General features: G+C 40.0%; 2 protein-coding genes across 5 annotated transcripts in view; one reads left to right on the forward strand and one right to left on the reverse strand.

Moving 5' to 3' along the window:
- Window positions 1-8,081, forward strand: part of CRMP1 (collapsin response mediator protein 1) — a 50,602-nt gene extending 42,521 nt beyond the window's left edge. For both annotated transcript variants that reach the window (XM_050337870.1, XM_050337871.1), the window contains exons 11-14: window positions 1,595-1,765; window positions 2,980-3,159; window positions 5,196-5,361; window positions 7,050-8,081. In XM_050337870.1, coding sequence (XP_050193827.1) covers window positions 1,595-1,765; window positions 2,980-3,159; window positions 5,196-5,361; window positions 7,050-7,141 — 609 coding nt within the window. In that variant the 3' untranslated portion in view covers window positions 7,142-8,081. The remainder of the gene's footprint in view (window positions 1-1,594; window positions 1,766-2,979; window positions 3,160-5,195; window positions 5,362-7,049) is intronic.
- Window positions 8,082-12,339: 4,258 nt separating this feature from the next.
- The window catches only part of EVC (EvC ciliary complex subunit 1), a 50,690-nt gene continuing 35,493 nt past the window's right edge, over window positions 12,340-27,536 (reverse strand). Inside the window, exons 12-20 of one of the 3 annotated variants that reach the window (XM_050338383.1) lie at window positions 26,296-26,405; window positions 25,481-25,691; window positions 22,619-22,825; window positions 21,713-21,857; window positions 18,283-18,391; window positions 16,261-16,387; window positions 15,918-16,011; window positions 14,606-14,717; window positions 12,340-13,578 (exon numbers count right to left, since the gene is read on the reverse strand). In XM_050338383.1, coding sequence (XP_050194340.1) covers window positions 13,497-13,578; window positions 14,606-14,717; window positions 15,918-16,011; window positions 16,261-16,387; window positions 18,283-18,391; window positions 21,713-21,857; window positions 22,619-22,825; window positions 25,481-25,691; window positions 26,296-26,405 — 1,197 coding nt within the window. In that variant the 3' untranslated portion in view covers window positions 12,340-13,496. The remainder of the gene's footprint in view (window positions 13,579-14,605; window positions 14,718-15,917; window positions 16,012-16,260; window positions 16,388-18,282; window positions 18,392-21,712; window positions 21,858-22,618; window positions 22,826-25,480; window positions 25,692-26,295; window positions 26,406-27,536) is intronic. The other 2 variants (XM_050338381.1, XM_050338382.1) reach the window with 2 other exon arrangements.

Raw genomic sequence — 27,536 nt, forward strand, 5'->3', positions numbered from 1 at the left:
TGAAATGGACCTCATATAAGCATGATGAATGGATTGTTTGAATTTGGGAAGTGTCTCATCGTTTTTGAGAAATTACAAATGGATGGCAGCTGAGCCTGAGGCTGAATGATGAAATGCTTTGAAGGAGAACATTGCACATAATTCATACTGGCATATTTTGCAGTGGACTGCCGGTAAAGTCAGCGATTTTTTGATGATTCCATGGATCCTAACATATAGTGATATCTCCCTCTATTGTCTGTCTCCGGTGGAGCCCCTGGTGGTCTAGTGGTAAAGGCGCCGCGCTATCACCGCGGAGACCCGGGTTCGATTCCCGGTCAGGGCCACTCCCGGGCAGGTGGGGCTCGTTAGCCCTTAAAGGCAACCCACCTACGTCCTAAGGACCTCGCTGCCACCGTCCAAGCTCGCTTGGCCCCGGCAGATGAACCTTAGGATTAAAGGGTGGGCTCAGTTCCGCGCACACTGTGTCTCACCTAAAAAATCCAATGCGCAGGCTGGAAGGTGTAAAGACCTTCCCCGGATCTTCACTCGTGAAGACTGGCCATTATTATCCTTTATTATCCTGTCTGTCTCCACGTACACACCCGTGCACGCTCACACACTCATTACCTTACATTGCAAACTGGGAAGTGGTAGCATTTACAGTGCTCCAGTGAGCACTTCTCCCACGCTGTATTTCATGACCACTTTCTTCAGGGACTGGTATTGAGATTCCAAGCACAGAAGCAGCTTCAGGTACCTGCCATGTAGGAACAAAGCAGGGAAGCAAGCGAAGCGCAACCAGCCAGTGGATACTTCTCTTGTTACTCCCTCAGTGGGAAGGACCTGCAGCAAGGGCTGCAACATAGGATTTATGGGTGGTAACATTGAGTCCTGCACCACTGAGTAGCTTGTATTTTGCAAATCTCATGTTTGACCAGGCAGGAAATAAGTGTTTATTTAATACAAAAAAAGTTTGGCATTGATGTTTTTCCTTAGAACATTGTTCTTGCTCATTGCCAGGGAAGACCCCAAAATACTCTACTGAGAAATCAGAATGCTGCTGTGTTCAGTTTTGATTGCCATCACTGACTGTATGCAAAGTTCTATTGATGGTGACATTTCTCCAGGCAAGGACTTTATAATTGAGGTTGTATTACTTAGATGTATAGGTTTGGTAATACTAATAATAGAATGGAGTTAATTTGCAAGAATTGTTCTCAGAAGTGTTGGACTCCTGATCTTTTGTTTCATTTCCTGACATTCATATACGTTTCTCTGTTTTAAAATTGGATAAACATTTAAATGGTAATTACATAGGATAGCAGCAAAACACACTGAGGCATCAGTGTGTAGAGAAAGGGACTTTGGATGACCTTGGTGGTATCACCTGCATTAAGGTTTCATTGGCTGCTCTTTGCAATGCCTGGAGTAACACATTCATTTATTTGAAACTCCCAAGTAATGTGCTTTATAGAAAGTCTTGTGGGATAAAATCTGTTTCATGTGACATCACTATATCTACAAAGTGCATGCTTTCCAGTACTGTTCAGTACTCTGAATAGTAAATCCCCATTTCATACACATTTTTTTGCTCAAATCACATTGTTTTTAGGCCACGGGCAAGATGGACGAGAGCCAGTTCGTAGCTGTCACCAGCACCAATGCTGCCAAAATCTTTAATCTGTATCCAAGAAAAGGCCGGATTGCTGTTGGATCAGATGCTGATGTTGTTATTTGGGACCCTGATAAGGTGAAGACTATAACAGCCAAAAGCCATAAATCGGTAAGGACAAAAGGAAAACCAGAAAGAAAAAAAGAAAATGTCACTGTTGCTTTTCAGCTCTTGATCCTAAATCATGTGAACACCAAATGCAGTGGATACAGAGGAGTGGGGTAACTGCCTGCTGTTCTGAAATGGGTAAATATTTCAGGACATGAAAGCATTGAAATCCTGCATTGGAAGCATTGGGATCAGAAAGGATTTCTTTTCTCTCTGCATATACCCTTGCACTATGTATTTCTTGCATGCTTTAGGCAGATCTGTCAGCAGCTCTGCAAGCTGAGGTTAATAAGGCTGTGAGGATAAATTTAAAACCAGCTCATTTTTTTTTGTTTACCTGAAAAGTACCTAATAATATAAATTGCATAATTAAATCAGCAGTATTCTAAACTATGAGAGATGATGATGTATTTTGATAATACAACTCTAATCAGCTTCATGAATTGAATTTTCTATTTAATTCCAGAGCTTTGGCACATACCTCTCTGCCCTTAGTGCAGAGTACTAAAGACTGCCATTCTCTTTGATTTTGACTGTGACAGGTTTTACCTTATGTGTTATCTGTCATTAAGTTGTTATTTTATTGCTCAATGCTTTGGTCTTTTGAATTGGGGAATCCTTCCAAAATTTTTACTGGAGATCCAGTAAAGTGTTTTATATTAGAAAGGCAAAACCACTTAGAAACCTTTAAAAAGTAAATTTAGGTGATTCAGTTTCTGTTTCTCTCTTGGGATCTTTCCGTATTTTCAAGAAAATAGTAATCACACATGCCCTGTCATTCCCATTAAGATTCAGGCTTTCCTGGTCCATTCTGACCTTTTTCAGACAAAAATATGTGTGCTGGCCCCTTTGAAATTCACTTACACAGTCACAGGAGATTCATGGTGGGACCAGGTCCTCTGGGTATCCAGCAACTGAGTCACAATTTTCCTTCATATTAAGGCTACCATACTTCTAGAGGTTCTGGAAAAATACAGCAAGTCTTCAAAAACAAGTGAGAGAAAACCTTGATGGAAAATGAGAAATGGAAGGAAAAGTCTGATCCAGGAAAGTCTGATCATAAAAATCCTTTAAAATGATTTCATAATGCATTACTTCGTACAAACCAATTTTACACATTTATTAATGGCAGATATCTAAAACTGTGACTGACAAATACAGATTGTAAGTTACTAATTGAAAGAGATCTGGCAGTGAATATGTTGGTTGATCCTCAGGCCATTGAGTACAACATCTTTGAAGGGATGGAGTGCCATGGTGCCCCACTCGTGGTCATAAGCCAAGGGAAGATTGTGTATGAAGATGGAAACCTGCATGTAAATAAGGGAATGGGCCGTTTCATCCCTCGCAAACCTTTCCCTGAATATCTTTACCAGCGCATCAAAATCAGGAATAAGGTAATGCCAAGTAATATTTAATCTTCTTTGTAGCCAAACCCTCTTGAAACCACAGCAGCGTGAGTTTTTAACGTTACTGTGCTAATATGAGTCCATATCAGATGGATTGTATATGACTTGTTCAAAAAATGACCCCAAAACTGGTTCCTCTGCAATTGTGAACTGATGTAACACTATGAGCCTCAGTGTGTAGAGCACATAATTGTCAGTTGGGCATAATTGCCTTCTGTCCAGCTGTGCAGGCTTTTGAAAGAGAATAGTGATAGAATTTACTTGCAGTTAAAATTCAGGAAAAGATAAAGCTGCTTGTGGAGGAGGGTTAAGCAGAATAAAACCAGAATTTTAAATTGCTTACAGAATTGCCACACTGCAGAGAAGAAAAGCATGTAAGCCAGAGATACTCATTATATTGGGCATCTCTGAACTATTGTTAGTGCATTTGCTGAGCTGGGCATTAGCAGCAGTCATAACTCAGAAAACTTTTTTCTTTTGATAAATGAAAAGCTTGGGAAATGACCAATATTAAGACTGGGTCACTTCTGGTTTTGAATTGTTATATCAGTCCCGCTCTTTTGAAAACCAGTTGGCTGGGCACTAGTTTGGGGTTATTTGAAAATTGCTTCTTGCCACTGAGCAAGAAAGTCACTGTGAGAGCATAGATAATGAAAAAAAATTGACTAAAACTCGTATTTTCTTCAATCAAGCATATATCATAGACTGTGAGACTGACAGCTGAAATTAAGTCTATGAACATGTTGATAGTTTCTGTCTTCCATCATTTATTATACAAATTCTGTCAAGCTGCAGGAAAAAGGTCTGCACTTCTTAGGAGAAAACGCACAGTAAAAAGGAAATGCACCTGCCAAAGTTTTGCAAAACACCAATCAGTGTTGCTTTTTTGTTGCATTATCCATGTAGATGACATGGGACTTCTCTTCACAGTCGCCTCTCAAGAGTTTAGCTCTTGGGAGTGCTGTATAAATTAGTGATGATGTCGTTAGAATACTGAAACCAGCACATTAAAAAACAAGTATCAGTGTCTTGTAGCAGGAGTTTGCATAAAAGTAACTGGGTGAAGTAACCTGTATCTTGCAAGTGGGCCTGGATTTTGGGAGACTCAGCTTTGATACTTGGGCCAGATGTGCAAAGGGACAAAGAAAGGGACTGCTATTTTTGCTCCTGCAGCTCCCTCTGCTGCCTGCTCAGAGGAGGGGCGAGCAGATCCATGACTGCATTGCTTTTCCCACTGTCAGATTTTATCCATTGGAAATACTTAGAAAAACCCAGTCATGGTCATATCAGCTGCCATGTGATGTTCTTATTAAAATATTAATCCCTAGATTACTATGATTTTAAGGCCAGTGAAGTTGTTTTGATTGTCTTTTCTCATGTTCCTCGTAAGAACTGTACAGAGAAAAATTCCTGAGACCCTGAAGTGAAATCAGAGCTCAAGTGACAGATACTTTATTGACAGATATTATGAGATGGATCCTATGCCACAGTGTGGCATTCAGTTGCTTTTCTAATTGATGACAAGAAGCAGAAACTTCTGAAACTTAGAAATTTTGAAATTTCAATTTGAAAATTGCCACTACTTTTCAGCGAAGAGAATTGAGATCTATGAAGGGGAGGAGCCAAGGGAATATAGGTAGGAGAGAAATTGCTGCAGTTGGTATAGTGGGTATCAGTCTTGTTACCACCCAAGTGTAATTTGGCAGCTGAATGGAGAGAGAAAATATGATTATGATTGAACTTACATAAAATAAACATCTTAGGTCAACCTTTGTTCTGTTGAATCTCATTTCACCCCATTGATTGTGAAGAAAGCCTGATAAGGATCTCTCTCATAATTTCTATATATACAAAAATGGAGGGAGGAATTTATAACTTCCCTTATAAATAAAGCAAACTGCAGCTTTGGTTTCTATATAGCAGAGTGCACTGAGCTCAGTGTTCTTTACATACAGGCAGGAGTACCTTTTGGCAGCATTATCAGGGCATTCAGTGTCTGGATTTTTACTCTCCTCTTAATCTAGGTGGGAGGACTGCAAGGAGTCTCCAGAGGAATGTACGATGGGCCTGTGTATGAAATCCCAGCTACGCCAAAATATGCAACTCCTGCACCCTCAACTAAATCCTCCCCTGCCAAAAACCAGCCCCCACCAATCAGAAACCTCCATCAATCCAATTTCAGCTTATCAGGTAAGTCAACCTGACTAATGAGAAATATTTTGAAGCCATGAGTTTGAATTATTGGTGATAAATTTCAACCATAATTACTTCTTTAATAAAATGTCGAAGGATTGTATATACTCATTTACACGCATATACTTACATACACACACACACACACATATATCTATGTATGTATACATGTTTTTATGCATTTTTCCCTAGGAATATTTTACACATTGTCAGATATTCAAGATGCTTGCAATTCAAATTTTTTCTGTGTGTCAGTCTTCCATTATTATTTACCTGACCCACTGCAGTTAACTGAGGTCTCTGGTTGATGTGACTTAGACTGACACCCTGGTGGTGTGTACAGCTGGTGGGATTTGGGTTTGGTGCAGCTCTTCTGTCTCAGATCAGATGCTCCATCACCAGAAACTGCTAGACATGGAAACCTCTGCTGTCCTTGTCCTTGGTTGTAAACCACGTGCAGAAGTCGTATTTGTTACCCTCTTTGCACTTGGTGTCCAAAACATTTTCCATGGTACTTAAGAAGTAGACTGGAAAATCATCCTTTGAGGTTGCTGGAAATAATTTTTGTTGTCTGAAAACAATTACAAAGTGTGTCAAATCCTTGTCCTTCAAAAGTCTACAGCCCCAGTGGTGAATAATGCCTCCATATGATGTTATGAAAGTCATTGGATTTTCTCCCTTGTGGGAGCTAATGGTGGATTTAGAAACTAAATGAAACTTCTGGAAGAAAATCCAAGGAGAGCAAATATATTAAAAACCATTCTAGTGAGTTGAAGTATATTTTTACCCATACACCTGGGACCATGGTGACATATACAGATCTATCTGAAGCTATATAAAGCAAAAAAAGTGCTTAGACATCTGACATCTTAGTAATAACTAGTAAGTGGGATTTTCATAAGCATCTGAAGCTGTGGTTTCACAGTCCATTGCTGGATCTGTGTACTACCAAGGCATCTAGTGGTACAAATTTGATCTGAATGATGCAATCACACACTACTGTGTTCCTTTGAAATTAAGCAGAACCAGAGACTATGATAACATTATAAATTACTCCATGCATTCATGGTAGTCTTGCATTGCCTTTAGGAAACTGAGTGTGATCAGGCAATATTTAGCATGTCAGAAAGCTTGCTGTCCCCTTAAGCTTAACCTTTCAACATTTTGAAATGCAGTTTGAAGTGGGTGTGAGTTTACATCATCTCAGTGCTCCTTTCCTCATGGATTTATGATTGCTAGCATCAGATTTACTGTACTGTTGACCGATGGGGCTCAGCAGGGACAGATACTCTAAATCAGTGATGCAGTTCTGAAAAATCCACTCTGCACATAAATGTTTTGGGCTTTTTCTTCAGTTAGTAATACTTTATGTCAGGGTCTGATCTCGCAAAGGGAGCCCAGTCCATAGGCTGTCACGGGCTCTTCTTCAAGTCAGTGGAATACAATTCCATGTAGGGTGAGCATCAGTCTGATCCTAAACATTTCATCCTATAGTTCTCATTCAAGACAACTGGAGCTGAGGCACAGAAATGTGCCTTGAAGATCAGTTTAGCATTTTAGTCAGGGGTCGGCTCAAGAGAAACCAGCAGACGGTCATGTGAGAGAATCGCACAGCCAGGTAGAATCTCACTGGTGATGGTTAATTCCTTTTCATAGCTTTGTTTCTTCATTCTCTGCTGTTGCAGGAGCTCAGATTGATGACAACAACCCACGTCGTACTGGCCACCGCATCGTGGCACCTCCTGGTGGTCGCTCTAATATTACCAGTCTTGGCTGAAAAATGATGATGGACAGAAACATGAGGATGAAGAATCATGGGAATAATGTCCATTCCCTTCAATATCTGTGTTATTGAGCCCACAGTTTTATTTGGTACTAATGGAAATAAAACCAGAAATGTCTTTCTTTTTTTTTTTTTTTTTTTTTTTGTATAGAAGAGGTGATAATAGTGTGGTGTGTTTGCTTGGAACTACTTGCCTCACAATTGTGCTTTCATGCCATAGTCACCTTAAAGCATGGTGCTTCCATTGCCCCTTTAGTGACTACAGGTTTTAGCTTTGTCTCGTAACTGAATGATGGTTCCTTTGCACCCTTTCGCTGTATTAGAGTAGTTAGTGCATGTTACTGAGTTATTTATGCAAGTTGCATTCTGTGAGTGAGTCCCTTTAGAACACGTTGCCAACAATTGACTAGACACAATGCCAAGATTAATGTCTGTATTTGAGAAACACCACCAAAAACACTTATGAAGGAAGAAAATGGCCATCTTGAAAGTAAGCAGTAGAGTAGTATAGGCAGCTTCTGTTTAATCTTTAATTTATTATAAACCCAAGAAGCACTTCTCTCAGACACAGGAAATCATCGGGACACGTAATGACAAATGGTCTCCGTAGCACCTGTCTGTTCCCACTCGGTACATTCCAAGTCTGTGTCCTTCTTGTTTCCATTTTAGACAGAGCCATAATTTTTACATACCAATGCCATTGCCACCCCTGCAGGGATTTCTCCACCTGGGCAGTAGTGCTCTCCTTCTGCATGAGATTTTTGGTACTTACAGATAATCCAAGTTGCCGTCGGATTTTTAAAGTTTTTTGTACAAATTTTTTCCTTTGTAATCACATGCATTTTTACTTACTCTACCGTATCAAGATCTACTAGTTGTGGTTCAATTTCTGAATTCAAAGCTTGTGAAATAAAAGAAATTAATTGATGGGTAAGCGTCTTCCTCTGCTTTCCAGTGCTGTGACTATGATTGAAAATTTAGAATCGAGAAGCTCAAGAGAAATTGTCTCTTAGGTTGACATCGTGCCATAGAAGGAACCTCCTTAGATCACAAGTGTTTAAAGACATCATTACAGATGTCTGCATACTATATGGCTTAAGTAAACAGAGCTCATAGTAAATGTACATACTAAAAATTGCACTTACTAATGGTTGGTCTTGAATTTAGAGGTCTTTTCCAACCTTAATGATTCTGCAATTCTGTGACATTGCAGCTGCCTCAGTTTTGGCCAAATGAGACCTAAATTAACTTTCTTCCAAGACCTTCAGGTCTACATTTTATTTGCCTGAAGTGGAAATTCATTGCCATTATCCTCATCTGTAGCACAGAACCAGTATGCAGTGCTCCAGTCTGACCTAAACTATATTTGATTTCACACTGGTTTTCTCTGCTGACTGATCCAAGACAGTGTCCAGGCATGGCATGAACAAGACATGCTCCAGGTAAGGTGAGGAAAGTGGACTTCAATTCTGTCTGTGAGAATGAGTGAAGTTTTTTCTCCTTGTCTTTCTGACTCTCTCACAAACTGTGTAAAGAAACTTTATTTCCTGTCACTTTTTACATGTCTAATTGTGCTGCAGATGCTGTGGGAGGTGTGGGCTGCAGTGGAGGTGGGGTGCTGTGAGATTAAGGAACACCTCCCCCTGTGCCTCTTTGCCTGTGTGTACAGTGCAGAGCTGCCCCAGGAAAAGTCGCAGCAGCGTGGTGCCACTGTAGTGGTTTAACGTTATAACAGTGATGCTTGACCACTTCCCACCCGTCCATCCCGTCCACACAGCAGTAACTTGGGCTGGCACAGACAGCTTGGTGCTTGCCAGGTGCATGTGGGACATGTACATGTTGGGAAGTAGCCTACCTGAAGCCTGTCATTCTGAAGCCAGTATGCCATCACCTCTGGCTTCCCTGGGAAAGGAACTGTCACCCTGGAAAACTCCATTTGGGTCAGCTTGGTCTGAAACCTGGCAGCAGAGCTACTCTGAACAACCAGCTTTTCTTTTGCCTTTGGCTCTGAGCTGAACCAGTGAAGAAACACTGCAGTTCAGTCTGCAGTGAACCGAATTGATTGCTCCCAAAAAGAGGAAAATAATGCTTTTCATGAACAATCCCTTCTGCTAAGAATTCAAATTCATGTTTCCTATTGCCTGGAGAGTACTCTCATCCCCAGGTCTGCTTGCTGGTTCAGATATTTTATGACATGAATTAAAATAAATTGCTCACTTGGTGGTTCAGGTTTTTTATAGAGAGTAAAATAACACCAGCAGAGAAGCCTGAGGACAACCTGTCCTGGAATAACCTGCAGCCTAGCAGGTAAGGCAGTCCTGAAATGTCAAGTCTCCATCCGCACTGTCCTGTTCCAACCCATTTGCTGTGAATGTTCACAGCCAGCAACGGTTTTGGTGGTGTAACCCTGACAACAGACATACAGCTGGTTTGTGAAGCAATGCAGCAAATCTGGAAGCGTGAACATTTCAAAACTGCTGGTTACAATTTCCATGGTGCTTTCCTTGCGTGCTTTGGTGCAAGTAACAATGGTTGCTTACCTCCAAATAAAACTCCTACTCCATGTATGAGGCTGGTCATGCTTGAGGTGGTAGAAATGATCATTGTGTAACCAGTGTTGAGATTCCACTTTTCCTAAATGCTTAACAGCATCCTAAACCAAAGAACCCTTTGCCTAGAAGCTACTTGAAGATCCAGTGTTAACATGCATTTATTTTTTCACACTGAAGTGTCTGTGATTAAATACGTGTGTGGGTGTTTGAGAGGCATTTCATGGTTCAGTGCTTCTGGTGTGAACAAGACTGTGCTTGCCAGGTCAATGTGACTATTCAACGATTTCTCCACGGAGAAATACCCCAGCATACCCATGAGGTTCAAAAGGCCCTGCAGCCTGGCCACTGCTGCCGTGGGGCTGCTGAGGGACAGCCTGCAGGAAGCCTGTGGATCCTGTGCTGTGCCAGAATCTCTGCTCTTCACATGCAATGCTGCCTGGACGTGATTCAAGCAGCAATTGCTTGGAGCACAGGCACCCTACTTGGATGTTACTGTGATACCATCAGAGAAATGGAATATGCCATTGCTCATGGAGGGTTAAACAAAGCAAGTGGTGCTTCTCTTACCAGCTGGAGGCCTATTTCATAGCAATGCCCCTGCCCCTACATCACTAACCCGTCCTTAAGAACATAAAATTAAAGAAAATGTGGATTAACTGGTGATCGAAGTGCATCCTGCAGAATAGGAGACTCTGCTTGAGTTTGCTTCCTTGTAGGAACACCAAGCTGGGAGATGTTCAGTTTGTGAACTCGGGGGTGGGGAGCTGCTGTTACCTCACTAAAGTTGGTAGCAGTGCAGAGATTTCATGCTTTCTCAATCGTCAAGCTTCTAAAAATTTGCAGAAGAGGTTATGACCTTTAAATAGTGGATGTAGTCCTGATGGTGCAGAACTGGGTCTTCCCTGTTGCTATTTGCAGACCACTTCAAATAAGCCCCTGTGACCAGCCTGAGGATTATCTGTCAATCAAGTGATGTGGAAGAGAAGGCTGGATCCATAGATCACCAAGGAGGTGGCAAGAAGAATTTGCTGTATTGTTTTCCAGGATTTCATCTTCTTGACATAAACACTTGTCCAAGGAAAACTCTTCAGTGTACAAAATATCTACTCAGGTATCTGTCTATCAGTTCATGTAAATATACCCTGACATTAATAACAGTGTGTTACATTAAAAAAAAAAAAAATGTTGCAAATCTGCATGATAAAGACATAAGTAGAATATCAGTCTGGAATAGCAATGATGTAATTCAAGTTGTATCTTAATCCTGTGTAATTGTCAAGGAGCTCTAGGCATGAAAAAAAGGTATTTTTATTCCAGGTTCAACAGAACATTGGATTTTACTTTTTTTTTTTAATTATTATTTTGCTTCAGGAGATGTCTATGAATTCAGTGCTTGCATCTGAATTTTCACCTCCCTTAAAAATTCAGGCATGTCTTAATGCACCATGCTCTCTTCCTTATTTCCTTCCCCTGCACTTAATATTAATCTATTAGTCATTGTTCATCTACTCTTGGTAAAAAAAAATTAAATCTCAGTCATCTAAACAAACTGATTTTAGGGTAGCTTCTCATCATGGTTGTGATGAACTTTGCACAACCTTTCCAGATAACTTTCAGTGATGGCAGTGAGGGGTATTGGGAGGGGGGTGTATGGGATATGGAATAATGTTATCGTTGATGTTTAAAACCAGGAGAAAAAAGGCATGACATTTCCCCTAAATTTCTGCAGAAAGTGTTTTTGATATGCAACTGTAAAAGTATGATCAAAGCTCCAAGTTACCCTTTCCAGAACAAAATAAAGACAGGGTGCTTTACAGATTTACACTGTAAAGCAAGTGTTTTGAGCTGTGACTGGACTTAATCTTCAGGGTCTTTTCCAGCCTAAAGGATTCTATGATTCTATAACATAACACAGAAGTTCAACAATGCTTACTACAGAGCAACTGTTGTGAACTTTGTTTGGCATTTGCTACACTTGTTTTTTGGTCCAATTAAACTCCATCTTGTTCAGTATCTGCATCACTGACAGGGAGAGATGGCAAGTGCACCGAATCTGCTCATGGCATTGAACTCGGTATATCCATGGAGAAACTGAAGCAGACTGAGAAGTCAGTAACAGGGGCAAAAGAAGCAGGTGTTTGGTCGGAAAATTGCTAATGTGACTGTCGGAGAAGAGAAGAGAAGAAAGGTCTGTAAAAACTCCATCACAGGAAAGCCGGGCAGATGGAAGGCTGGGAGGTGGCCCACAGCCACGCCTGGGGGGACTCGCGGGGTTCCTGCTGAGCACCAGGACCCTCCTTGGCTCCTTCCCGGGACTCCCTGCCCGCCACCTACACCAGAGAGAGGATGGAAACTTCGCGTGCTGCCCAGCAGAGGGCACTGCTGCCCTGCTTTTGGAATAATCCGACCCTCTTCTTCCTAATGGAGAGAAAAAAACATCTCATCCCTGCCCAGCCAAAGGAGAGCAGCCGGGAGACCCCACTCGGGTGATCAGAGACCCCGCTTGGGTAATTAGACCCGCTGGGGTGACTGTGCTGCACCCAAACTGTGACGGGAACCGCTGCTGTGCTGGGTGGTTTAAAGGATCATCAGCTCTAATGAGAAAAGCTTCTTTATTGCCATCTCTACAGAGTGGGGTGGGGGAGAAAAAAGCAGAATGAGCAGCAACTAAAATGTCCAGGTCAGGCAGAGGGATCACAGAGCTCAGATACCAAAATACCAGAATCAAATGCTTGAAGTGGTGCAATTTAGAATTAATTTTTTTTACCATGCTTGAGGTGAAAATTAACTCACTTGGTAAACTTGTTTGTGCGGCAACACTTCTGTCTGAGGCAAACTGCACAACTGATGGAGTATTGTCCATCCTGCACCACAGGACAGCCTTTTCATTAGCAAAATATCATCTTTATTTTTAAAAAGGCAGAAAACTTCCATTTTGTGAAGGCTGTAAGGTTGCCTAAGTGAGGGAATGTATTAGACAATACAGGTGCTCTGCACAGCCAGTAAAAACTCCCTGCTTTGCATAACAAGAACTCCCATAGGAGAAGTAATGAGCATAACAAAGTATATTGGAAACAAAAGGGTGTACTTAAGGAAGAAGACTAGAAACTGAAGTATAAAAAAATGAAAGAACTGGTTTTGTTTCATTTTTCCTAAAAGTAATAATTTGAAATCTGAGACAAAGGAAGAGAAATACATATATAAACATCTTTGTACAAATTTTAAAAAGCATATATAGCCCTGGAAGCACGAGAATGTGACAAAAGTGACAAATGTAAACGTTTGATGTACCAATACCATCTGAAGTCTGTTTAAATATTCTTTATATTTTTATCTGGTTTTGTTAGGCCAAAGCAGAAATTACAAAATACTAAGACTTGATTGAGCACACTGAGGGCTCAAAAGCAAATAGGGTACAACCCTATTGAGGTGAAACCTTACTGAGATACACCAACCTGGGCGATCAGCCTAGTGTAGATCTGTTCTACAAGTGCACTTTCCTCAGGTATATTCCAAATCTAAACCTACCTCCCCTTCACACTCCCAAAGCAATCTCAAAAAGCTTACATTAAAGACTTTCTTGTTCCCCCTTACCAAAACCAAGAGGGAATGCTGCATCAACAGCTCAGGAGGTCAGGATTGATTCTTGGTCTGTAGCTAAAAAAGATTTATCAGTTTTTATTGATTTTCTTCGTTGTTCCTCAGCAAAGCAGCTCAGTAAGTATCTATAGCTGCTGAGATTCCCCAGAAGAATGCTTCTGTACACTGTGTTCAGACAGTTCATATAAAGGCTTTTACTACCCGCTGCTTTTTTCTTTTAAGATATTTGAGTTTTTCCTTGGTTCCATCTCCCCTTCACGTGGGCTCTGCAACATCTCTCTGAAAGACATAAACAAGACAAATAAAACAAAATTGCAGTTTTTAAAATGCTGTAATTCTTTCTTAAACTAAGTTAATTTTGATAAAAGAAAGGCACTTGCCATATATAACTTCTGCACTCACTGGCTTCAGCTGCCTCTGTTGAGGTGCCAAAGCAAAACTGCAAAAAGATAAACGTTCCTTTGTTGGGTCCCTGTTCCCTACACACGTATCCCTTGTTGGCTGTGGGAAAGGAGTGTGTGAAAAGGGTTGATGCCATCAGGGAAAGGAGCCATCTCCTGAAGTCAGTCCCAGGCTGAGGTCACCCAGGGGATAAATACTTTTCCCCAAAGGCCTGTGGCTCCTGAGAACCAACTGTTTGCTTTGCCTGTCAGCAGGATTTTCTCTGCTCAATATATCAAGCCCCAGCGACCAGCTGGCTGGTTTGATCTGCCTGTAGTAATCAGCTGGCATCTTTCAGGTTTGCAGCCATTTCTCCTCCTCTAGTTAGCACCCCAGCATAAGCCAACTGAAACATCTATCAAGAAAATCATTGTTAGAGCTGCTACCCTCATCAGCCAAAGACTGAAGCTTGCCTTTGTTCCTGAAATAAAGGTGGAAGTTGAAAGCCTAAATACCACGGACCATATTTTGGTTGCTACATGTCAGCCCAGTTCCACTGAATTCACTTGTCTCTGCCTAATTTATGCTGTCTGTGACTAAGGTTTAAAAAGAACTAATTCAAGAATGCAGTATTTCTCATTTCTCTACCTATAATCAAAGTTATTTATAAAATACATGGCAGCACATACAAGCAAACACAGATGAATTTCCTAACTTAAAAAAAAAACATGGGGAAAAATAGGTCAAGTACATGTGAGAAGGAACTGTTATGGAAGAAACTTAGCTAATGTAGGCATTATATTTTGGGTTTGACTGACATACCTACTTGTGAAGTAGATTTTAGAGCTTTTTATTTTAAAAAGTAGTTTTTTATAAATTGTTTTTTCATAAATTGTTTTTCACATATTTTTAGCCTCTACTGTACCTGCATGAGCCAGAAGTCAGTCCATGGGGCTCTTGAATATTTTCATGAGAATCATCTTTTTCTGCTGATTCAGGTGAGTGGAAGGTCTGTCTTTTGGACTTTGTTTTTTCCCCTGAATTGCCAAACGCATGTGGATTAAAAAAAAACAATCACATATAGTAGAGCTTGTTTGGTTTTGATTAACCTAAAGCATAAAAATACTCTCTAACACTGCATACATAATCTTAGTATTCCAAGGAAATCACTCACTTTACATCAGACTAGCACACTGCTTTTTTACCATTGGTTAGTTCTCACACAGCAGACTTTGAACTTTCACACTTGCTGAACACTGAAGTAAGTTTGCAGGTGGTGCAATAGTTGAAAGCTCTATCATATATTATCTCAGCAAGTAACTGAAAATGGCTTTTATTATCAGGAACCAGAAGAAAAGCCCGTTCATAATTTTGAGTGATTTGAATCAGAACAATCTGATGTTAAAAATTCACTGCTCTTAGGGCCCTGAACTAAGCTTCCACTTGTGTCCCTGGGGTCATGTGCCTACCATGGTTCTGCACACTTGAGAAACAACCAGCTGGGGGGAGACACTTCCAAAACTGTGCAGGTGAGTGACCTGCTTTTCCCCTTCAGGCACCCATCTCACCTTTCAGCATCTTTCAAATGTAATGCCAAATGCTTGTGATAGTGACAATCTTTCTGATAGTGACAGAAAGATTGCATGGCTCAAAGGATGACACCTTGTATACTCCACCCAAAATATGGATGAGGAAACGCGACTGCTATTCTGACAATTTGTCCCTAAGAATCTCTTGAAGAATGAATTAGTCTAATTTGTTAAAACTACATTAAATCTGTATAAATGTTTCAAGTTTCCTGATGCAGTAAGATTTCACTTTTGAGCACGTGTGTGGGAAGGCAATTCTTCCATTCCACCAGGAGAATGAAAGCTGGGTGACTCAGCTCTGCTGCTCTCCCAGAGACTTAGTAATTGAGGTGAACAGAGCAGTTTATAAAGGACATGATAAAGACATTAAAAATAACTTTAGTTCGAGCAGGGCAAAGCCTCAGCTCAGTGGGCACAATGTGAATTTTTGGCTAAAGGCTGCTCTGCGGTGATGAAAGGTGACGCTTACTCGTGGCTGTGCTGCTGGTGACCTGGGTGACCCTGAAAGACTGCCTTTTCTACATCCCAGTTAGGGAAATGACACTGATGAACAATCTCTCCTGAAACCCTGATGTGTTATACTGCAAGAATCTGCACTGATATGTGGAACTATGTGGGGTTTTTTAAACAATTCAGGATTGTATCAACCTGCTGGCTTGCTCCTTTTGGAAGGCTTCTTCTTCACAGTAATTGGAACTCTGGTCAGCACAGCCAACTCACTCACGAAGTCCTGCTCTGCTTCCTGCACTCAAGGATAAACCAGCAGTCAGTTAACACAACAGAGCTCAGTTCTGGGTTACATTATGCTACATGTGGTATGACAAAACAGGCTTTTGTCACTGCAGAAACACAGGAAACAATATGGCCAGAGTCAGTTCCCACAAGACAGCGGTGAATCTTAGTTCTGATTTTAACTAGGATAGCAAAGTGACCTGTCCCATGTTTTGCCATTGACTGCTTCAGATCCATGAACCAGTTTAGCCTGATTTACCCTTAGCTGATTCTCCAACTCGGTTTCCAGGTGATGCAACGCCAGCAGCTTCTGTTTCAGAGACTCCAGACGAATTTGCTGCTGCAGTTCAAACCGAGACAAAACCTGCTGCTGCTGCAGCACTATCCTGGTCAAGAGAAACGTAAAAGTAAAGATGTTGTTCAGTTCAAGGGAGGAATACAGTCCTGGTGAAGTCTATTTAGAAGATTTTGTAGAGAAAAAGGCTCCTTAACAATACTGGTCCAGCCAGCTTCTGCTGGGACAGAAAATTTTGCAGTAGGTTTTTAGGTAGATTTACTTATTTTAATCACCTGCCTTGGCTGTCCATAGGATAGAAGCTCCTTTTGGAGGCAGGAATTAGAGCAGGAGTTTGGGTTGTCCGTGCCTGAACTTTGGGAGTTGGAGTTCAGCTCTACAGTTGAAGTCTGCTTTCAAAACCACTGTATGTTTCTGAAGTCAGCTTTACTGTCTGCTTGCCAAAGGGACAAGCTGTTAGAATAAGGGATTAAGAATTAGACATTTCATCCAGGGCTCTTCAGTACCAGACTGAGACTCACCCAGAAACATGGTAGTTCAAAACTTGGCAACTGAGAGCATTGACAACTGTGTTCTTCACTTGTTTTACTTGTCTGATTAAGGATTATTATTAATACAGTACAACCTGAATGGCTGAAACTTTCCTGCATCTACTGTATTTCTTCTGTTTTCTTGCCTCATCTACCTTGAAGCAACGGTGTCAATCTGCCATCAGATTTCTTGGGGAAGGAGGTAACAAATTGTTTCTGACATCTACACACAATGAAGCTGCTGTTGTAATGGTCACTGCCTACAGAGCAGTGAAAGCTTTCAAAATTGACTTTTTTTTGATAATGTTGCACCACGGGCAGAAAGAATAAAACAACAAAACAATGTAAGGTTTAAAGGGAGTTAGACAAATTAATGGAAATTTTGTCATTAATTTACAAAGGACTGGGATTTGACCATAAAAGAAATCATAATGAAAATAGGAAAATGGGTTTGATTACTAATGGTTATGAGAACAGCTTAGATGCTGAACATTCTTCAATATCATATTTCTACTTGTATGAAGGTCAATTTCATTGTATTCTCTTTTAAGACACTATAAGAGATTATGGGAGAAAAAATCTGAGACAGCAGCTAGAAGCAAATTTATGTGTCAGAAAAAATGATAAATTTTATAATGAATAACTAACAGATCTTTTATGAAGCCCTTTATATAAATCTATTTCTATACTAATTCAAACAAGGATGAGAAAAGGCAAGCAAAGATTTCTTCCAATTTAAAAGTAACAATGTCTAAAAAAAGAATTAATCCCTTTACAAAATTGCAGATGCTATGTTGTTCTGGATAATACACTGAGAGTAAAGATGTAAAATGATTACAAATACGCATCATGTGCATGCCAAACCATACAGTTTTTTATGACAACTTATTCCTTTGTAATTGAAGTGCTTTTTGTCTGAACTTTAAGTTTTATAAAATCAGTACTTAATTAAATATGATTTTTATTTAATTAACATCGGAAGGATTCTACTCTAAATTTAGTGCAAGTAATCTTGATTGTCCAAGGCTTTCACCGAAATCTTGCCATTTTGACTATTTTTTTTGCTTCAAACATTTTCTCTTCATTATGGTATATGTTTCCTCCACAGCAAACTAACAAACACTTTTGATGTTTCAAAGAAAAGAGGATGGAATGTAATGAATTAGATAGCACTGGTTCCCATCTTACATTTATGTTACATTTCTTTTAAAATTTGGCATATGTTTTGGCATTGTTTTTCATTCTCTCTTTTTAAACTGTCAAATTACAGTTCTTCAATCTGTAACCTAATGACCATCAGAAAGTTTATTTTATAAGAAAGTAAATCAGATATTTCTTTTCCATCAAAGACAAATATAAAATTCAAACTCAAGATTTACTCAGCTAGATGTTTATGTAGATCTGCCATGACTCACAATGTTTAAACAGATTCAGTAGTGCTGCTGCCTGCTCTTACCTTTGATGGACTGCAGATGACACGTTCAGGAAGTCTTTGGTGTGTTTTTCTTTCAATGCCAGTTCATTCTCTTGTTTCTTCTTAAGTCTGATCTTCTCATTTCTTTCTGCTGAAATAATATTTTTGAAAATCTCCTGCTCAAAATTACACACTGAATTGTGGCAACCTTCCTTCAGCACAAATTAATCCTGGTTCTAGGTAGTCTTTCCAAAGTTACTGTTCCTTTGGGGAGATCAAGTACTTCTTACACAATCTTGCTCTGCCACTGTGAGCTGTTGCACGGACAATAGTTTGTGCATCATTTAGCGGAGATGGTGATGTCACTAACCTCCTATTCTACCTGCTCCTTCCACTAGGCTAACAGATTAACATGGAATTCAAAGCAGAAATTTTATAAAACCCCATGATTTCTTAAGCAAGAACTATAATACCTAAACAAAACATGCAATATAAAGCAAACCCCTACTTAAGAGGCCACTGAATCCTGGGAATGCTTTACTTCACAAGGTGTTCCCTCAACTGACATCAAACTATTCTGGGTACTTTTGCATATAATGACACTCTGTGACTAAGTTAGTGCTTATCTGCTGACCAGGCTCCTGACTCTCGCCTCTGAAGCCCTGACTGGCAGCCAGGTTTGGAGCATGTCTGACAGACAGGACCTTGCACCACTGCTTTTAAATAAAACAGAGGGATGGAGAGGGATGGGTACGTAACAGATCAGGGTACATAACCTTCATCTGGGGAGCATCCAACCTCTTCTGAGTGCTCAGAAGAGCTGACAGGCACCTTTCCTACCAATGGCACCATCAGGGAGCAGTTACTTCAGGCTGGGCTGGGCTGGCTGTGCAAGGGGAGGTACTCTCCACCTTTTTTCCTGTGGCTGTGCCAGACGGACAAAATTCAGATTTACTAGGCCAAGGGATGTCAGAAGAAGCAAACTCCTTTAGCCTGACATTAAGCATAGCCACTGGGAGAGAGATGCCTGGCATAATGGTCCTTACTCCCATTTAACTGTCACGGAATGACGTATATAAGAAATTTCCTATGTGGCAATTCTAACCCATCAGATAATACACAGTAGGTGGTTCTACTGCAAATGCTGTTTTTATCATCCTGTGTTTTAGAAAGAGAAGTTATGAGAGGACTGGGTGAGGGGGATCACACTCTTAGTATGGTGATCATGCTTGGAGATCACCTCACAGATCAGCCCTTTCTGCAAAGGATGCAACATGGATGTTCTGACTCCTGGATGAGCTTGGATGGAAGGCAGTTGGCTTGGTGGTAGGGCTTAGAGCGTCCTGGCTGTGCCCCCAAGCAGAGCTCCAGGATATTCAGAATCACAGCGAGAAACTTAAGTGCATATGGGGCCAACACAGCAGCAAAAATGAGAAAGAAGTGGGGCTATGCATTACAAATCTGGACTTTGGTTAAAGAAGGACTTAGGTGTACTAAAGTGTCCAAGTCCCTTAGATACCAAGGGGCAAGCTACAGCACAGATACTTAGGTCTGCAGTATTTTTTCACTGTAGCAGTTCATTTGATTGGTGAATTTCAGCTGGGTTTCTCTCTGGCCACCCAAATCTAGAACATTCCTGCTTTATTACCAGCATAAATACGCTCATCCTCCCTCCTGTTTGAAGGCTTACATTGCAGCAGAACTATTTTCTTTTCCTTCAGTTGAAAACAAAATGTGCTCCGTCATGTGCAATTTTCTTCCTTGTAGTTCATGGCAAACCAACACACTCAAACAATAACATACCCACACAACCTCTAGGAGAAAAAATAACCTAAATGAGCAATCACCAGGAGGTTGACTGTGCTTCTGGTGACTGGTATTCTAGGTCTCACAACCTAACTGGGAGACCAGTTGAGAGCAATATCAAAACACTGATGAAGCAGAACATTCAAGTGTGTAATGACATCCAGATCAGCTCAGCAGAGCATTCTGGAACAGGCTTCAGTTTTAATTTTGGCTTGAAGAAACTCAAATCAAAGGGATTTTGGACACTATAGTTGGTTCAATCAGGGCCAAAGATGTCTTTAGAGGTTTCTGAGAACTTCAGTAAATGACTTCTTTGCTGGCTGCCAGTGTCTGAAATACAGATTGTCCAAAATCCCCGCACAGATTTTGCCTTACTCGTAGCACTTCAGCTTCCAGTATTAGAGTCTTCAAGGTTCACAACAGAACAGTGCAGAAGAGACTGGTTCTCTCCTATTAGCTATGCCTAGCTAATACTGGGCCTCACAAGTTCCCTCCTACCAATTCACCTCTGGATCTCAGCCTTGAGTAGGTACACCTACTCCTCTTTAAAAAATTTCTTCTGTGGTTAAAGAATATTTTGTTTTAAAAGTTGCTAACTCTCCTTTAGAAAAAAAAAATCCATTCTACGTCTCTCAAATACCTCTGATCTTACTCGCACTTTGCTAACTTGTTAACTTCATTTAATGCCTACAGCCTTCATCAGGGGAGGGGAGGGTGTTTACAAAAGAAATCAATAATCACAGTTTGCTTTTGTTCTCTTCTTTTGAAGGAAATAAACAATTAAAAATAATTCCAGGTGAACCTGCCTGTATTTATGCGAGATTCAGCAGTTCATAAACCTCTTCAGCAGTTTCAAGAACTTGTGAGAATCATGCTTGACAGCTTAGGAACAGTGCAGTAGCTCACAGAGTGTTCTAGGGTGGGCATGCTTGGCTTTTTGATGTTTCCTCTAATGAATTTCCTCAATTTCAGAGACAACAACATTTCTCTGAGCCAAAAAAAGGAATTAATTTAAAAGTCTACTTCACAAAACTGAGGTCAGTAACTCAAAGGAAGCAGACTTATCTGCCAGTGATGTTTGATTTCTAATATTGGAGCAGGAATTGCAAACTCAGATCTCCTCCCTTCTAGGGAAAAGATTTAGCTTGAGGGGCCTGCCATATACTCCCTCTCTCTCACTATGAATATTGGATTCATTGATTCACTTTATCTGCATGAATTAATATGCAAAGTTGAACTGTGGTAGATGTTAACTCTACAACCTAATACTTGTACAGCTCCTTACTTTTGAAATTTTTCTTGCCCTGTGTTGAGGTTTAAAGCACTATAAATCAACTGCAAGCAGCTGTGACAATGGTGGCATCTCTGATCCTAGCCTGGTAAAGCAGAGTTTGTGGTTAAACTATAATTTCCATCACTGGATCATCATTCTCTGTGTGTATGTACTAAATGTCAAGTAACAGGGTCCTGCATCTATGACTGTATTTCAAGTAGTTAATAAAAACCATTTCTACCATTTCTCCTTCAAAGATGTAAACAGACCTACTCATTCATTTTGCTTTGATGCTTAAATAACAGATTTCTGTTACCTATAAAAGCAATATTTACAGTGATAAGGTAATTAATTTAGACAGAATTGTCTTATAGTTGTCAATATCATACACACCTTGTAAGGATTTCAACTGTTGAAGCTTTTTCCCTTCATATCCCTCTGTGATTTTTCCTAATTGCTGGTAGTAGTTTTGCACCAGTCTATTGATATTATTGCTGGTCCCATACACACTTTCAACAGCAGCTTCCACCAGTCTTTCCTGTATCAGACAGTACAAGCCACAATTAAAAAACTGATCTGTTTTGATCTGTCTGAACACCCAATCTGATTATGAATGTGCAAAGAAAATTGTGAACTTAAATGTGGCTTTAAAAACATGGCAGACCAAGATGCTGAAAACCAGGTATCTCCATTCATCCATGGAACAGTTCAGCATGGTAAACTATAGTAAAATCTTTCTAATTTGCCTCCCCTTCATCTGTGAAGAAGTCATTCTCCTATCTGTTCAATCTCTGTAGCCCATTTTACCCTTCAACCCAACTGCTAGCAAAGTAAATCAATATATGTGTAGCTCTACTATGACTTTCCATTACACAGAAAATCCAAATATTTACTGTGGAAACATTTTTGGTTTTATTTAATTATTTATCTATGAAGTAATATTAAGCTGTTAATATACAAACACTACTGATTAATCAGAAAACCTTAACCAATACCAAATAACCATCTCCCTTTCTTCCTCCTTTCTGTTATTCTCTTCCATGAAGAACTCTCACAATTTTTTATATTTTTCAGAGTTTAGCTTAAAAAAATCTATTTTGGCTAATATAGCAAATACTCTACTGCTACATAAGTGTTAGTTTGTGAATACTTTACAAGGTATGTTCAGTTTTAACACAGGTTGTAATGATCTCCGGCTAATACTTCTAGGTACAGGGTAAAGCATAAATGAAATTGCCTTCCATTTTAGCAAAGTAGTCCTCAATTTTTTTGGAAAACCACTATCGAACAGTTCCATACCTTGAAGTCCTGCCCATCATCTGAACTCTTTTTTCTGGCTTCCCGCTGGGCATGCTGTAGCAGTGTCTGCCCAATCACCTGCTCCATGTGCTGCTGAAGAAACTGAAGAGCTTCTTGGATTTCTGTGACTAGCTGCTGGTGAAATTCTAAATTGGTTTCCTGTGTTTCTTCCTCGAGTTTCTCCTCCTCTTCCCGAATGTGGGACTCCTGATAAACAGACAAGAAGATAGTACTGCCGTTTAAATATTTAACAAACTTAGTCAGCTTCACTTTGAAAGGAAGTTCCTACACCCATTCAGAATGTTAGCATTTTAACAATGAGAATAATCATCTAATTTCCAGGGGAAACGTGTACAGTCATTTAACACATTTGTCTTTGCACAAAACTACAGCCTCTGTCATAACACATACAGTATGAGCTGCATCCTGTGCCATTAGCCATTTCCAAGTGATGTATTCACATCTATGTCAAATACCCTGAGCCTTGCTCCCGTGCAGGCAAGTATGCAGTATACAGTTACAGGAACACTTGTACAGTTTGTGTGGCCTACCTGAGAAAAACTTGGTATGTTGGTACTAAAGGCCCTTGGGAGAGGTCATGAATGTGTGTAATAGCACCTGAAAACCATTTGCACAGCATCCTGTGGTGAGGAGCCCTAAAGCTTACCAACACATCTCTTAATTTTGAACCTGCCATCTAACGGCTTTGCTCAGTGCTCTCTTCTTTCATTAAAAACACATGAAAATTTGTTCCCTATTCACATATTTTACACCAGTTTTGAAACCTATGATACTCCATATGACACACGACTTTTTAGGCTAAAGAGTTCTTTGAGGTCTTTGGACCATCCTTGCCACCATTCTCCACGCTTCTTTTTAAATCCACTTTCCACCTAAATTCTCTTTAGCACACAATAGCATATGCTCACCAGCATGACCTGTTCTGTCTTCCTTACATGTATTAGTCTTCCACAGATGGCCTTCTATTGTGTTGCTGTGTTCTTCTTATTAATATTCTCATTTAAGGCTAAATAGCATTAAATTATTCTGGGGGACTTGACAGTACCTATTTGATGCCTTCATGGAAATGCAAGTAGAAAAAGAACCTGCTCTGCCCACATTCATCTGTGGAAAGTAATGATGTCCGTATCAATACTGGGTTGTTCTGACATGTCTGTATTTACAGCTCAGACATATGTTTTTGAAAGTTTTTTTAGACAGTTGGAATTGATTAAATTGTTTCTCCTTTTTTTTAGAGACCCAATGCCATGATCATACCCAGGCTAGCATCCCTTAGTGTTGTTTTACATTCTACATGAATTCAACAGATAGATATGACAACATCCACCAGTCTAAAACTGGCCCAAGCAAAAATTAAGTTTAGTTAAAACAACACAGTATGTCTAAAAATCGGGTTGAGTGTCTGTAAATTAACCTTTTCCTTAACTCCTTATAGACTGCTTTAGGGGTTATTTGTAACATAGTTTTTCTCTCTTGACTTTTCACAATTCCATACCTATGTCCTACTTCTTTGGCAGTAAGGATCTTATATGTGTATTTTTAGCCACTTCCTTGTGAGATGAGTTTTAACTGGATTTGGAAAAAGGCTGTAATGGAGAGAAGCCAAAGGAACGCTAACACCTGGGGACATTTCATTTTTGTTAGGGAACACAGTGATTGCATCAATTAACGTCTCTGTGGGAGCTAAGTGAGAGGGAGCAGTGGAAAGCAAGAGGAATGCAGTGATATGCATTTGTTTTTTAGTATTTTATATTTTATTTCTTCTGAATTTTTTTTAAGATTTTCAAACATAGCAGAAAATACTTCAATTGATGTTTCGAACATGAAAATGGCAGCAGACATATTTTCCTTATTCCTCTTCCAAGTGGAGATTGAGGGTTTGCATTATGCAAATCAAAATTAGAAGGATACCAAATATTATCTATCAGCTAATTACACAGTGACAGCATGGAGCACAGAGCTGCAAAGTGTCGGATGGGTTCAACCCAATGTGCTGCAGCAGTGGGTTGGGCAGGGGCTATCACTGACACCTGCTAGGAGGGTTGTATGGTGTTGAAATACAAAATTTGGTGTTGTTCTAGGTAAATTTCCAGTGCAGGTAAGTTATTTACTTAAGGGACAACAACACTTAAGGGATCAACCCTAAAAACCACAGTCACAAACAGATTGGAAAGTGACCTGTAGGAATATCAAGTCTAAAAATCCTTTCAACTTTCCCTTACCTCCCTGACCCAGAGGAAACAGATAATTTGGAAGGATGTCAAGGGAATGGATGCTGAGCTTCTTATGGACAGAAGAGAGAGAAAAAAGAGTGAAAAATTAGGTATAGAAGAACTTGCTAAGTCTAGTAGGAGGAAGAATTTCTTCTAATGCTTCTCAAGTGCATATTATGATCCCTAGCAGAAATAGGAGTTTATCTTACCCTGAAGCAGCAACTTTGCAGAAATCCTTTATACATAGAATCATAGAATCAGCCAGGTTGGAAGGAGCTTTGAGATCATCAAGTCCAACCCTTGATCCACTACCACCATGGTTACATGTTGACATGCCTTCTCTCATTAGTGTTTTAATATAAAATAAATTGCTAAATAGGCTTGCTATGATCACACGTATCACAGATAGCCAGACAGCAGATAAAGCAACAGGGTATTTAAAATGTCTGCCCAAACTTCAACAGGCACACTCAGGGACCTCCTATGCCAGTAATAGGTACACTTTTGACACAGAACATTTTTCTTTCTACCTGGGACTTTGGGGTTTTTTTTGATCTATGGCTACTTCTAATGCCAAATATTATACCATGAGACCTCTGGAGACAATCCACCCAGACACTGTACTTACCACTGCCTTCTGTAACTGCCACTGGTCCTCATCTTGGCACGGGGAGGATCCCTTCTGCAGGGTATGTTGCTCACTCAGTTCCTGAAGCAGGCTCTTCTTTCTGGACAGCCTCATGTGGGCCAGGACTGCCATTCCAGCTCTTCGGAGAGTTAACCTTCTGAGTACTGAACACAGCAGAAGTCGGTGTTTTTGCAATATGTAGTTAACAGACCTGTGAAAAGGACCATTAAAAGTCAATCAGCAAAGCTGCTTGGTCATTTGGCATGGCTGTGTTCCACAAAGTCATTGCTTAAAGGTGACAAGAGTTATTTGTCACTCTGTGTAATGTCCTTTTGTGCAAAGCATGCCTTGGAAAGCTGACCAGGTATAAAGAATGGATATTGCTGTGATAGACTTTTAGTTCTGTCACACTGGAGTTAAATTAAAATAAAAACAGGAATACAATAGTTAAATAACTATTTATATGCTGCTGGACTGAACATTTTATCTTGAAGAATATGCAACTCCAATGTGATATATGGAGTGCAGAGAGGCTGGTTCAAGACTAGGAATCACTCACATAGTCTATAGACAGAAAGCACACCATTGAGAAATCACACAAGAGTTTTTTTCTACCTACCAGGAGTCATGATATGTCTATTTTTTTTTTATTTTGCTTTTGATACTCAGACAAAAAACAGGCAGTTGCCTCTCTCTCTCTGAGGATGCTCATAATCCCTCAGCACTGCTTTCCACAATGTAATGTTCAAAAGTTTTTATCCATGCATGCAACAGTGAAGTTTCACACCACTGCTTACTGATGAAACCATGCTTACTCATCACTGAGGCATCCCAGTCTGCTTACGACACCTTGAATTATCTTCTCTTGTTTCTCAGACAGGTGCTTTTGCATCACAGCAGACAGAGCGTATTCCATTGTCCATAGCTAAAAGCAGCAGGGGGGAAATGACAAATGTAAAATACTTTGATTTCAGTCATTCTAGTCACCACATTAAGAAACAGGGCTTATTTGGTGTCATTTTGCTAAAAGTAATCATCCTTCACTTTCAAGAAACAAGCTCATGATGAATTAAAATTATTCTACTCAGGAATATTTTTTCAGTGATCAAAATCTTAAAGAAAGCTCACTGTAAAAAAAGGAAAGTTTTACACTGGTTTGGATGAGCACTGAGCTCCATCTCCTACAGATTCTTTGGTTTCAGCAACAGAAGAACAAGAGAAAAATAATAATATGGCACAAAATATTGCATTGACTCTTATCAGCAGGTTGCAGTGGGCTTTTTGTTTGGGGTTTTTTTCCACTAGCAGGGAATGTAGCTTTTATTCTCACTGAACAAAATAAAAATATAATCTTCCATCGCACTTTTGTGTATATAGTACATAGTGCTAATAGTTGAAAATGGAGATTGCATGATTAGGTAAGTATATGGACTGCAAGTTTACAGCTCCTTCGGGGTGATATTTAGATCAAAGAATTTAATCTTCAAGAGAGTTTTGATGGATTTGCCATTAGACTGTAAATTTTTGGAGATGTGGACTTAAGATTTCATTTAGTGCACTGCCAGAATTTAAGGAATAATTCATAAGCTGAAATGGTTGTAAGGCCCAAACTCTGTTACTATGAGATGAAGAGTGTATTTCAGGCTATGCTGGCAGCTGAATAAATGCAGGTTACCTGCTGATGTATCCAGAGCCCTAAATTAAATATAATACTCAGGGTCTCTGACAGCTTCACTTTATGTTCCAGCCTCATTCACAACGTGAGGGACTACATTTTCTATTATTGCAGCCAGCAAGGTTTCAATAGATCAATATGTCTAGCAAAGAATTAGATGTGTAATTGCACAATTGTTAGTGTTAGGAGTGGTACTGGGCCCTCCTGCTGGATTTGACAGTCTTTTCCTTGGGAAGCAGTGATCTGTGCAGGAGAGAGGTTATATCTGTGAGCACAGAATGAACTCCCCTGGGAAGTGCAGAGCATCAGAAACCTCATCATCTTTGGCTTCAAAATAAAAATGTATTTTTTTCTTGGCTAGCATCTTGTCTGTAGTATACA

This window comes from Myiozetetes cayanensis, unplaced genomic scaffold, assembly GCF_022539395.1.
Source record: "Myiozetetes cayanensis isolate MyiCay16 unplaced genomic scaffold, myiCay2020 scf7, whole genome shotgun sequence".
In the NCBI taxonomy this organism is placed as follows: Eukaryota; Metazoa; Chordata; class Aves; order Passeriformes; family Tyrannidae; genus Myiozetetes; species Myiozetetes cayanensis.